The sequence below is a fragment of the Lingula anatina genome, chromosome 1 (genome assembly GCF_051362555.1).
Source record: "Lingula anatina isolate TDL-2025a chromosome 1, LinAna3.0, whole genome shotgun sequence".
Lineage (NCBI taxonomy): Eukaryota > Metazoa > Brachiopoda > Lingulata > Lingulida > Lingulidae > Lingula > Lingula anatina.
In genome coordinates this window covers 26,683,490-26,697,803 of record NC_141767.1, presented here as the reverse complement: position 1 = coordinate 26,697,803, position 14,314 = coordinate 26,683,490, and the positions used below count along the sequence as shown (strand labels likewise).

Below are 14,314 nucleotides of genomic sequence, written 5' to 3'. Positions count from 1 at the left end.
GGGTTAATAACTTTTACAACAGTTCTTTGGAAAATGAAAACAATCTACGCAACAGATAGAATACTGGAATTCTGTTGTTTTTTAGTTCTATATTCTGTTTGGTGCATTTAAACCAACTATAAAATCAAAACTTTAAAATTTTATCCTGTCTGAGGTCTTGTGAAGTTGGAGAACCAAAAGCTAAACACAATGTAGAATTTTGGTGCCAATTTTGGTTGGGTTTCTGTTTCATTTTAACGTTTCCAGTTGGCTCTATATTTTCAAAGAATGGTAAGAATGCCCTAAATCCTTGCATATAGATTATTAATATCTCTGGAAAGCCTTTGACCGCAAAGGGATTGAAGGCAAACGTAATTATAGAGTACAGTTAAATCATTCATAATAATTCTAAGATAATAATTCTAAGATATAAGATGTTCGTGTTTAAGTCTGAGTTTTCTTGGAGTCAGAAGTTCAGTTTAAGGTCTTACCTATTTGTAAAGGTCGTTTTATCTGCTTTTCAGATTCATGGAACAATTTAGATGACAGTCTTGTGCTGTCTGTACTATGCTTCTTACCAAAATTTGAAAACGTATTTGCATTTAAGTTACTTATAAAGCGAGCATGGATTCTCAGTTACCAATATAAACCACTTCAAAAAGATTCTTACATGACTAAAATCAAGTCGACATACCAAGTCATAAACAAAATTAATCCCTTATTCTGCCAAATAAAAAATTAAAAAATGGACTTATTTATCTGTTCCTTCAATTTGTAAAAGTCCTATATATGACTGCATACTAATTCAAATGAGACTGCTGAGAGATAGCATAGAAAGAAAGCAAAAAATATCTGTTCAAAAATAATTTAAGGGAAACATGAAATAATGCCCTTTGGTATTTCTCTAAATCTTACTATTTGCAACTATATGGTTGCATTTGGCCCTATTTTGTGGTAAAAATTTGACATAAAATGCATGTTAAAAAATCAAATAGCTTTGAGAAAAGTATTTGTATTCAGACCAATATCGACTTTTTAGTTTCAGATAGTGTAGCAGACCTAAGACTGTGCTGTGTCCAATTTTAATATATACAGTACATGGTCTTTTTTGGGGGTTTTGACAATACAACTACTACCACCACAACACAGTAACAGGATGATGGAACCAATTAGCGTTGATGATGCTAGTTTGCTGCTAAAGTTCAAGTTAGTAATTACTTTTGAATTTTAAAATACAAACACTATTTCCAGAAAAGCAATTGTTGAGTTGAAAGCAATTAACTTGCTTGGCAATGGTCTTGTCCAACACTTAGTGGCTAAGAAGATATAAACCATATAATAAGTTTGTCCATCATTAAAAATAGTTGTATGTACCTTTCCCTGGGGTAGCGCTAGCAATTTTTTTGGCTTAGCCAAATCACCACTTTTTTGTCAATTTGTAATAAAAATGGTTATAATTTGACTAAAACAAGTCAAATCAGGCCCTTTTTCTTTAGCCAATTTAAGTCAGTTTTAGCATTTGGCTAAATCGGCGAGTGTTAGCGCTACCCCAGCTCTCCAGCATAAAAATTCATAAAAATATGTGGAGTGCTTATGCATTAATTTTTGTTAGTAGCCCTGTAAATAAGCCCCAAAGTAGCTAATAGATAAGTAGATAGACATAAGGAGTAAATATACTAATTAGAAGAGGAATTTAGATTGAGGTCGCAATGTTACTTATGTGTTGTTAATATATTTTGTAGGTCGAAAGTAACCTTGAAGAATTGCAGCATATTTGGCAGTGTCAATGCAGTCAGTGAACTAATTCAGTAAGTATAACCATCTGGAATGTTAGTAATTTGATGAGATTTATTTTAAAGGATTATTATTGACAGTGAATGTCATATTATTTCATAGCATTAAGCAACTATATTTGCTAGGGTATATAAATCATATTAAGCTTGGGCTGGAAATGTGATGCTGCAGCAAAACTGATTCATTTAATCAAATCCTTTTTTCTATTTCAGAATTAAGGGAAAGACTATGTTTCTAATTCAGCTCAAATCAAAAAAGACAGAGAAGACAATAAACATTGTTGTGACAGTGAGTTGTGGACCTTTTTTTAAAAAACAAGAGCTAACGTTTTTCTAATTGTGCTACTTTTATTGTAATTCATTTTTTTTCTTGTACATGAAAAAACAGATGAACTGCTACTTTGATTGTTTGCCATTGGGTTCTTGAATATAGAGCATAGGAATTCAATGTGATTCATTTTGTAAAAGGTCAAAATTTTATTTGTGAAGCAGGAAATCATGATTTATATGCTCCTTACTAGCAATTAAAATGATAATTATATGATTTTTTTCAGGATAAAGACTATTTACATTGGAGAGAGTCTATACAACCAAGGAGTAGTTATCTTTTCATCAACTTGAGACCTACAACTTTGAGTAAGGTAAATATTCAAACCAGCTGCAAAAAAGAATTATTGTAATCTTTTATTATTTTTAAACAGGTTATTTATCTAAAGACACCATCATGTTCATGAGCAAATAGCTCAATTTAATACTTTTTCTCAGTTTTATATTGATAAGGTAAATGTGAGAGAAGGATCACTTCTTTGATTTAGGGCACTCCTGATGAGCAGCTTGTTTATGTACCGTATGGTGACAGCAGTGTAAGGACTGCTGAGAATGTAAAGGTAATCAGTTTGCAGGTAAGTTTAATATCGCTTTTGAATTTTACAGGTGTACTTGTAAGTTTTTTTATCTTTAAGACATGTTTAAAAAGTATAAAGATCATTTCTGCGCATTTTAAAAGTTTCTTGACAACTGATTTTTTTTGGTTTGAAAAAAATATAAGTTATATTTTACCTTAAGGTAATTATTTTCACGATAAATGTAAATTGATTTATTTCATATTAAAATTTCCAGGAATTGTTAAAGAAGTCTGGTGATGCTTCCAGCCTTTCAGAGTGTGAGAATTTAGAGTGTTTGGAGACAACTGGTGAGAAGACAAAGAAGTTGTATGATTATCAGGTAATATTGTGAACATTTATGAAGTAAAGTAAAATGAAAAAATTACCTTGCAGGAAAGGTTGAAATGTCATGCCTCACAGGTACAAAACATTAAATCTCTTTAGAATTCTTTTACTTTACTATTAAAAAATGACATTGTACATATTTTTACCTTTTCTTTTTTTTATTTGTTTATCTTTTTCACTATCAATAGAGGCAAAGCACGTTTCACTAAGAAGGGGTCCTGTCATTTTGTTTACAAGGCCTTCATGATGGTAGCATACCTGAATCCATCCCCAGACATACCTAATGCTCTTAGTGTGTTTTGACAGTTCATATATTTTTTCAATTTCTACAGGGCACTATTACAAGCACTTGCAGGGCAGAACATGGGTTATATGAGCTCGATGGCAAAATTGGGTAAGTTTTTGAAATATATGATAATCATGCAAAATATATGAATACATTACATTAACAATGTGCAGTCAATACACAAAACCTAAATTAGTTAAACAAAATGTATGATGCAATCTAAAGGTAATACTTTTCTCAAAGATCAAAGTTGAAATTTTTCACACTTTTTTAGATTGCAGTTGACATATATTCCTGCGGTTCATCAGTACAAATTTTTGAGTGTGGGAACTAAAATTGTGGTGTACAATGCACATCACTGTGTCGCTGATGAGGTGAGTCCTATAACTTGGTTTTCTCAAGCAAAGTCTAATTTGAACTTTTGGGAATTGCTCATAATTTTTCCTCAGCATCCATTTGTTTATGTTTTTTATTGCAGTGGTTGGCCATTAAAATACAATAGTAAAGTGAAGGCAAATGTAACCCTATTAAAATTTTTATTTGATAAGTATCGATCATTATTCTATATCCGTACTGTAAGTTTGAGGTCTGATAAAACATGATATTGATCAGTGACATTACAACCAAACATTACATTGATTGATGACTTTATGGTCAATTTTCTGATCATTTAGAGAAAAGAAAACATCATCATTCAGACAACAGCAATATCAAATGATGGCAATTTTGCAACTTTTGATGTAATCTTGGAGGACATTGAGATTCAACTGTTTTTATATAATAAAGCAAGCATCTGCTTTAGCTTTCAGTCAATATATTGTTTAGCAGACCTCAAAGAGTGATATCAACCTCAGCTTCCCCTCAGTTGATGTGAAATTCAGTAATTGTATAGTGTATTTTTATGTAAGAAACTAACATATGAACTCTGTTTTCAGCATCCCAAAATTTGGCTGTGTTGTTGCTTGATTAGCAGCATTCATGTTTTAGAATGCCCCCCATCCACTGTCCAACCTGCGGTATTTAGATTATTTAAAACTAAGATATACAGTACTAAATTAATATGGAAGTGGTTTTTAAGTGCATATTTTAATACAAGAGGATTTTTGTTTGTTTAGTTGTTGTGGAACATAAATGAAATAAAGGTATACATGCATAATCAAGAACTTGCAAGGTGAATGTTAAATTTTAGCATTTTTGAACATAAGTCATTGAATGTCATTGAAAATGAATGTATTATTTTTATTGTATACCTCTTTCTAGCCATATTATCACAACAGAAGCGTGATAAGTCATTTGTTGAACTACTTTAACCTCAATCAAGCCCAAGTACTGTGGCTGCTAAAGTGTGAGAAAAAACTGAGGCAAAAATTTTGTCCTGATATTCTCAGGTTTGTTGATGACAATAACAGACAGATAGAAATGTTCACCTTTCAGATGTAAATTAATTCTTTAATTGTTGTAACAAAATTATTGGTTCTTTCAGTAAATCAAGGCTTTTATGTGTGATGTAAGTGATTTGTTACCTGTATTTAATAAAACTTATAAGATATATAATGATAATTTTTTTGATACCATTATTCTTTTATCTTTCAGTGTCAATGAACTATTGAAGGTTGGAGTGAAGGAAGAAGATGGGTATTTAATTTTTTTTCCCAAAATTGGTCTTCTTCAGTCATTCTTTGCTAGTGGTTACAAAATGTTGAATTTGACCGAAAATTTCAAACTTTCTCTGGGAAGCTGTAATTTTGCAATGTGATAGCTACACCATCACAGTTTATCATTTCATCAAAAGGGAAACAGCAGATGCCCTTGTCAGGGCACACAAGAGAGTTGAACAGCTATACCCTCCAAATCCAAGACGCGTTACATGGGAGATATATTTGGCACTAAAACTAATGAAAATCTAATGGAATGTTTTTAGTTTTAGTTTAAATCATAAGGGGGTGTTGTCTCAATGCTTTAAAACTGGTTTTGAAGAATTCAATCCACATTTCATGATTAATAAAAATGGTGAATATGTGGGTCACGGTAATGTTAGTGTCGCGGGTACAAAAACTTTTTATAATCATGTAAATAATAACAATATTTTTGCTATTATCCACACACACTTCAATCATGTGGGGAACATCACTCTCACATGCTTTTAAAATGGAATTGGCAAACACAGAGGAATAATGCACATATATTGTTTACTGTAACTCTGTCACATGGGACACACACTGAACAAAGTTGATCTAAAGAATGTTCCAGATTGTAGTTTTTTATCGGAATTATTATTATTTTTTATTATTTTAACACAATAAAGTTCAGTTAAATACAAAATTTAACAAAATGAAGTTCAGTGTAACACAAAGTTCAGTATTATAACATTCTTCCTGGTGATATCTGCTCTGTGCTCACCAAGGCATCCACTCTTGGCATTCTGAAAAAAATCATACAAAGAATCTGTTAACTCTGATAACGAACAATGGATAACCTATGATCACAAATAGTTTATTGCTTATTCAAACAAAGTACAGTGCATTATGAGTGGCAAACACGTATTACTGACACACATTTTCTTCACCCATTTTCGGTGCTTCATTGCGTAACGTAAGTGTTGCGAGTAATCCATTATTGCTGTTTTTACAGACGGTTAAATTTAAACGCACGGAATACAGTGTAGCAGTTAAATTCAAGACAAAACTAAAAAAAAGTCATTCAGTTTCAATGATTGAGTTTTCGAGAACAAGAAAACATGAATACGGTGTCGCTGCGTTACCATGTACAATATGAACTTTAGTCACCCATGTGACACAGACGCAAAAGGAAGTTCAGACGAAGTCGCCGTACTTATCGAATGGTAATAATCAATCGGTACACATATATGTTGAAACAATTGAAGAAAAATGAAACGAAACTCAGTATTTCTCACTTTCATACAAAGAAGATCCCTATAAACAGTCCTGTGGCGGTTAAATCGAGGGAATTACACCTGTGCCCTGCATCCGATCACGAAAGCATCACTGCATTACACGTTATCAGAATGTGACACCCGCCAGTTTGAGCTGGTTTTTTTAGTGTGCAAAAGAAGCCATTCGTGTGTGAGACGTCATCAGTTAGTGAGTATGGAAGAAGATCGCTATCGATGTATAATTTTCACGCGGCATTTTAAAGTCGTCTGATAAAAATCGATCTCCGAAGTTTCAGCGTAACGAACGTTACATTGGGACGCCGTGTAGAAAAATCGACCTTGTTGAGAAAGAAATGTGAAATTCTTAAGAAAACTGATATCATCATGGACTTCATGACACAAACTAACCGACAGACTACTTTGGACGATTGAAGAGTTTTAATACGTAAAGATAGGATTAGATGAAATTTTCATTGGGGTGGGGCACCGCATGTGACGTAAGATATGCTAATTTTGTGATAATTTTTCAGTGACTTCAAATAAATTTTTATTTAAATAACTATTTGCACATTCTGTTTATTATATCTTCTTGCAGTAGGTGTATTTGCTGCTTCAATTATCCATTCAAACCCTAAACAAACTGTTCCTAAATAGAGGTAGGGTCGAAATTCCACAAAAAAGGATGCCATTTTGAGGGTAATTTAGATATATTTTCTGCTTTTTCTCTTATTTTGCTTTTATAACAGCATCGTCCTTGCTCATGCAGCTTCTTTGATTTGTTATTAAAACATACACAACGATGTCATGAGAATTTGGTTGGCTATCTAAGTTTAAATTACATTCTTGTTATGGCCCCCCCACAGTGCACCACTAGCAAAGAATGACTGTCTTACAAAAGTCTTTGAGTATTGAACTAGAGCCATTATTGTACTGCCAACTGTTGTTCATGCCATGCTGCTTGGTTATTAGCATTTGTATTATAGTAGTAGTAGTTATTTAATTAGTTATTAGTGTGACATGTGACTATATAACTTTATAAATCAATTGGGCATTTTTTGGAGACCATTTCAGGACCTTATCATCCATTTTGTTTTTGATTAACCTGCATACAGTATCAAACACACCATCTCCATTTTGTGGTGTACTGTACCTGTCTGTACATCTTAGAGTATTGTTTCCTTTGAAATTGATCCACCCACCCATGTGTGTGTGTGATAACTTAATCGTGCCATGATGCCTGGGTGTGTCCTATTCTGGGGTGTGCTTTTGCTGTTTGTTCCATATCCTACCATTCATGTCAACCTGAAGCTTGTGTCCATGTGGTAGGATTCATAGAATTTCCTGGGCTTTGCTCTCTATCAGCAGTTCAGTTTTAGATTAAAATGCATGGATGTACATTCTCTTATACCGTGTTGAGTCTTGCAGTTTTTTCTTCTTCTGCAGTATGACCACTCTCGTCTGGGCTTTTCAGGGTCATCTTGATTGGACAGTTGGTTTCGCATGTAATGGCCTAGCAAATATGGTGGTAACTTCCCCCACCGCCCTAAGCAGATCCCTTGCCTTGCTTATAATCCCCTCACTCTTCTCTGACAGGATTAGACTAACAGCTATTGCCAAGTCGGGTCTGAATGGGTCATACCATTTGCTGCTAGCTGCTGATTAGACTCTTTCCTGTTAACATCCTCCAAACTGTCAATCCACTCTTGCATTGCTTGTAAGTTTATTGTGTATAGATACATGCCGCTTCTTTACTGATATCAATGTTAATTTCATCCCTGAGAACTTTGATTTTATCATTCATATTCATAAGGACCTCAAGTTTGAATTTTGATTCAAACATTTTCTTGAGTGTATTCTGGTTAGTTCTCAGCTCCATGACCACTGTTATTAATTTATTGCTGAGCGATTGCTCGATGGTGGTACCAACTGGTGGGCCAAGGTGTGGACCTTGAAAAAAAGCTTCAGGTGATACATTTTGGGTTAATAAAGAACCTCATGTGTTTTATGTAATATATCACTGACTTATTCGTTTTTGTAACTTCTAGGTAGTGGGTATATCCAGCTTTGTCTTACTACCACTGCTATTACTCTAGCTGCCACTTCCACCACTACCCCTGCTTTTTATTTGCCTTGTGTCATGATAATGTTGTTTCATGTAATATTAACAGGGAGAGCAATGGGATGTGAGTAGTCTTAGCTTTCTTTTCTGTCTATACAGGCTCACATGTGGAAATTTCGCGGTATTATGTTATCATCTGTGCATCTGATATGGTTGCATGGGATACCTGTAGGCTGTACGCTACATCATTGTCCTGCACTTGATTTATAGTATGATTTGTACAATGTCCTTTTTCTCTATTCCTGCATCAAAGTTTCACTTGGTTTCAGGACTATTATTGCACATTTAGCAAATGTTCTGGTCCATATTTGAATGCAATTGCATAATTATTGCTATATCAAAATGTCAAATTCATCTATTGGCTAAAACAAAAAGTATATGCCTGTATACTAGTTATTCCTGAATTGTTTTGGCATGTTTCCAGCAGTGTGAGTTCTGGTGTGTTTTCCATGCTTTTCACCACCAAATGTCCAATAAAAGAGGAGCCCTTATTATGCAGAGCTAAGCGCAAGATCCTACAGGAATTCCTTGCTGAGAATCACAAATGTGGAATTACAGAAAGAACTGTAAGTAAACTATTATTGGTTATGCAAAACACATGAAACATACCATTCTTTAACAATCTGTAGGAACAATCACTTGGATGTGAATGCATGTCTGGTTCTTATTTACGTATGCAGTATTTACTAGGGGACACATATTTTTGTCACTATTATCATTTATCATTATTGTGAACATTAGCACATGCTGTACACAATTGTCATTTGGAAAACATAATTTTAAATGGGACAAAATCATTTTTTTCAACACTACAATGAGTAACCTATGGCATGTATTTCTTGCTTTACAACAATCTCTGTCCTATTTTTCAACGGTATTCTATTCAAACAAAATACTTTCAGCACATGTATATTAAAAAGTAATGTATAAATTCTTTTAATTGCACTGCTCATGGCAACTTCTTATGACTTCTTTATTTAAGGTGTCAAAGGAATCATTGCACAGAATCCCTAGCGTGGCAGAAATAAACCAGGAAGCTGTTGTCACTACTGGGAACTATGTAGACCTCAAGAAGGACATTGTGGCCAAAAATATGACGGCAAGAGATGCAACAGAATATGTCTACTGGTCACACTTAGTATTTGAGAACAGTGATTTTACTCCACCTTGGGTAATTAATCCCCAGCTTCGATATAAAAGCATATGACATGATTTAAAAACTTTGAAAAAAAAGGTCTTTTAGATGTTGGTAAAGAAATTATCATTCTCATGGAAAGATGTTATTTGTTTATAGCAGTATCATAGTCAAAATTATCTCCTACTAATCTGTACACTCTATAATAACAATTACATATATGGAAACTACTCCACTGCTTTTTCAGATTGTTGTTGGAGTTATAGAAACTTGCACCAAAACTGGGCGTTTGCAGCTACGGGATCAAACAGGGAGCATTGATTGTCTCGTTGCTCAATATGCATCAGATTCAATGGAATATCATTTTTGCAATACAGATTGTGCCAGAGGGAAAACCATGGCTCCCCCATTCTTTCATTCATGCCCACTTCCACAGTCTTGGATAGATGGTCAGTTGGTTCGAATAACTAAGTTCCAAATAGTAATTGAGAGGTTCCTTGTTTGTAGTCTTCCACATCCCAGTTTTTTTAGCGATGAAAAGCATATTCAACAGAAAAGGGTGCATGTTTATTTACAATTTGCAATAGAAGATGCTGTTACCCTACACCGAAGAAAATTTTCCAATAACGCAGCTGTTAACAGGGATGCAGACGTTGACTTAAAGTGCAAAAAAAGGAAATTGGAGCCAAAGAAATCCTCACAATCAGCAAGCACTGAGCCATTGGATGACTCCTCTGTATCACATTTGGTATTAATTACACATAAAGAACCTTTGAAATTACAAAGACATGCCAGAAGTGCTCCTCAGCTTTGTTTCAGTTGCATAGCAACTTTTATTGGAGAACCCTCCTTGAATGTGCCTGGTGCAAAAGAAAGTTTGGAACTAGGGATTGATTCTTGTATAAATCAGCCAGAGATATATTTAAGGAGCACTGGGCCTACTAGGCATGAAAATGTAAACAGTATTCAAGGCAATAATGCAGAAGCAAACCATGGATCTACTCCATCAGCCATTAACAAGTCTTCAGAAGTCACATCTCATACGGCCACCAGAAAAGAACCTCCTGCTGTTCTCCAAACCTCTGAGAGTGCTACACCATCTAGACCAGTGGCTTTAAATCTCCAAGGATCTTCCATCAAGTGGTTTCCATATATCCATGTTGGAGGTCTGTATAGACTGACAGCACACAATACCAACAGTGCTGCAGTGTTCCAGGCAAAGTTGGGCGGTAAACGTTCTGCAGAAAGAGCAATGACAGTTTACCCCACTAGGCAGTGTGTGGACATCAGAGACAACATGGCCTTTGACTCTATTTTATTTGACAGAAATTCTTCATCCACTGAAAGTGATGTAAGTTTCTGATTTAACATGTGGATTTATGTATAAAAATATTATAGTAAAAAACAACATTTTCTGCAATATACAGTTTACACAGCTGTTCAAAACTCATTGTTTTACATGAATATAGAAGCTAGGCGACCAAAGTAAACATATCAACTTCATCTCTAAAATGGTGGAAATAATGCTAAAAATTTTGATTTTATTATGAATAGGATGCAGGTGATGTTAAAAACTCTGGCAGAGGTGTGGAGCTCTGTAACGTGCAGGATATAAATAATAATAGGTAAGGCGTGAATCAATGCATATGGAAGTCTGAGCCTATTTGAGTATGTCATGATGTTTTTTGTCAAATATTTGAAAAAATTCTAAGGATATAGTAATAAAATGTCCATTTCAAAACTGAGGACTGGGAAACTTTTAAGCAGTTTTGTGTTTGATATTCTGTAGCACTTGGCAAAAAGTTGGCATGAGCCTAGAACATGGTTCACAGAGAAATGTTTAGATTGTCAGACTGTTGCTACATGTGAAAAATGCTTTTTCTTATACATCCGTGTATAATGGGGGTTTTTACAAATGATAATTTTATTGTATTTTTAATTTCAGTTCCATGGACAAACTAGTTTCATTCAAAGGCTGGATAAAATCGAAAACATTTACAACCCAAAGTAATTCCCGACCAAGAAGAGTTCTCCCTCAGGATTTACAGAAAGTACATCAGGATATGGGTATGAGTGCTTCATGCTTTGAATCATACAAAATACGTTTATTTCAAATTAAATTTAATGGGCTACATAAATATTATTGCTGATGTTTGTACCATATTTCAGACTAGCCTACGTATTTAAATTTCATGCACTTGTTTGGTATTAATTGATTGATGGCCGAAATTTAGCAAATGTGTATCCCATCATTTTGAACTTCAGGAATATCCTTTCCTGATGGCAAGTCCATGAAACTCCTTGTGGGTGACCTGGCCTCATCAGATAATATTACAGTTTATTTGAAAGGGGACAATCAACAGTTTTGTCTTGGCTTGCTCTTGGGGGCTGTGGTGGAATTCAGGAGATTTGAGAAACGTCTGTCAGAAAACAATAAACTCTACTGCCATGATCTTATAACATCTCATGTCAGAGTGGTTTGTTTCCCGCCATTTAAAGGAGAAAGATGGTAAGAACTTTCTGCATTGAAATGATTGTTACCTCTGTCATTTAAGAGGTTATGTTTTTGGTTTTGTTAATTACTTTGCCTGTTTCTTTGCAACATTATGGAAAAAGTTATTGATGGATTTTGATGAAATTTTCAGGATAGGTCAGAAACGGGATAACCTGTGTGATTTGATTTTGGTGACAATTCGTTTATTAATTAGTTTGTTTAATAATTAGTTAATTATGTCTTGGCAGGTTTGTGCTCTCTGAGTGCTTTTCTTGTATTTTACAGGAATTCAAAATTAATTTATCACTTATGTATTTTAATTTTAATTAAAATGTGTAAAGAGCATGTTTACTAACGAAATACACATAAGATAGTATTTGCTATCTTTTTTTCAAAAACATTTTGGTATTTTAATTTGAAGACAACACAGTATAGGTAATCAATTTTAAGATCATAATTCCTTCTTTCAGTAGTATGAGAACGCCCGAGTGTACAGCAGATTCATCCTTCACTGACCTCCCTTCACTGCCACTCCAGTATCTTGGTAGTCTGTGGGATATCTCCAACAGCACTAGACATTCCCCATTTCAGTGTGTCTGTCATGTTCATCAGGTGCTCACAGTGGAGCTGCGGTCTGTGTGTGTGGAATGTAGTAACCTCCATAAAGCTGGGAATTGTACCTATTCTCCTTGTAGTTCTGTTGTGTCTCCTGCATTCCAAGCTAAAGCCAGGTGAGCATATATTTTGAGCACGTTTAGAACAAATGGATTCTAAGGTACACAATGATAATTCCTTAAATGAATTCAAATTTGATTCAGCAGTTCAAGTATTTTGGATACAAGATTTACTGCATGAGATTTCAAGTCGTCAAGTTTTACAATATTGGTGTGGTACATAAAATAATTGGCTTTTCCTTTTTCCAGCATAATCATAGATGATGGCTCCTGCAATGCTCTAGTGTATTGCAGTGGTCAATCTGTCCAGACATTACTGGATATGTCAGACCAGCAGTGGACAGATTGGAAAGAATTCTTGTCCGATGTGGGAGAACTGCACTATAGCCATGTATGTACATCAGAAGAGATTTATTTTTTAAGATAATTAAAATTATCTGAGGTGGAAGTAGACTTTTAATAAAATGCTGAAAGTGCATATGCATAGTTTTATTGTTAATGGCAGACAAGCGGGCATAGGATATCTTCAAAACGAACAGATTTCTAGATTAACCCAAAAAACTTTCATCTGTATGTAATGGCAACACCTAGAGAAGACTTCATATTGAGCCTCTTATATATTTCCATAATATGCAAAAGTACAAGATGTGTTTGTTCATGTACTTGCTTAATTTTCTGTTCTCTTTTTTGTGTACATGAAGAACACTGGATACTATCTTTCTTTCGAATGTGGTGCCATTTAGTAATGATGAACATACACTAGGTGTCTTGACAGAATTACCATGCGAAACCTTCACTGTTTCAGTCTGCAAGACCAGACGAAATGGATCACAACCAGAAAGCATTGCAACAGCTGTGCAGGAGTGCTCTTGTTCTGAAACCCATGAAAATATTCTGTAAACCTTTTTCCAAAGAAAGTAAACATCACAGTGCACATGGTCTTGAGGGTAGGTGTAAAAATATTCTAAGAACACATTTAAGCTGTTAAAATGTTTAACATCAATGACTTTGAATTATTGGCATGTTTTTGTTTTCTTAACTCAAGTTTTTTTTTTTTTTTTCAATCAGATTTTATGCTGAAGACTCTGCATGTTGGTCAGGGAACCATTCAGTCAAGAGTACTGCCCCTGTGTCGTCTCTACTGCCTTGGAATGGAAAGAATCAACTACCATGAAAGTATAAGGCAACTCATGACAACCATTTAAACTGACAAAATATCTTTAAAGTTGTTAAGTATTTGACTGCCAAAGACTGCAAACATGATTTAGGTTGGTGAAGCAAATTTTGTTCACATTTCTTACTATCATTGTGTCACTTGTTTCTGAAATAAATACCATCAATAAAAGCTTTTAGTATTTGTTATAAGGCGTTTACTTTTAAAATCTGTTAAAACATCTGTATCATACATCATCATATAACTCCATTTCATTTTTTAATAAATTTTAAAACAATTGCATTGAAAATTTTATAAATAATTGTTTTAGAACAATTTCTGCAATGATTTAGTGGCTAAATTTCTTTTTCTTCCATTAAACTTCAGTATTAATTTTATGGTTTTCATGTTTATGACCTGAATTAAAGTAAGCTATGTAAAAATGCATCTAAAACAATAGCAATAATAATAATAATAATGCATTAATTGTACTACTATTGGTATTTACTTAATTAATCCTAATGGTAATGTTAAAACATCACTTTTCCAGATAACTGTT

General features: G+C 34.1%; 1 protein-coding gene across 5 annotated transcripts; it reads left to right on the top strand.

The window, feature by feature from the left end:
- Nucleotides 1–59: 59 nt before the first annotated feature.
- LOC106164747 (CST complex subunit CTC1) lies at nt 60–13,954 on the top strand. 5 transcript variants are annotated; one of them, XM_087017433.1, is made up of 22 exons: nt 60–270; nt 1,019–1,185; nt 1,722–1,787; nt 1,986–2,061; nt 2,327–2,413; nt 2,588–2,659; nt 2,892–2,996; nt 3,334–3,395; nt 3,562–3,661; nt 4,223–4,303; nt 4,548–4,675; nt 4,881–4,922; nt 8,724–8,865; nt 9,282–9,470; nt 9,682–10,785; nt 10,989–11,059; nt 11,380–11,501; nt 11,700–11,943; nt 12,399–12,659; nt 12,852–12,993; nt 13,408–13,549; nt 13,671–13,954. In XM_087017433.1, exons 2-22 carry the CDS (start codon nt 1,136–1,138, stop codon nt 13,805–13,807), a joined length of 3,423 nt encoding a protein of 1,140 aa, XP_086873559.1. In that variant the 5' UTR covers nt 60–270; nt 1,019–1,135; the 3' UTR covers nt 13,808–13,954. The 5 variants fall into 5 exon arrangements, with proteins under 5 accessions (XP_086873559.1, XP_086873555.1, XP_086873549.1 ...); XM_087017429.1 differs by having other exon boundaries at nt 2,588–2,674; nt 8,727–8,865; XM_087017423.1 differs by having other exon boundaries at nt 2,588–2,674; nt 12,402–12,659.
- The last annotated feature ends 360 nt before the right edge of the window (nt 13,955–14,314 follow it).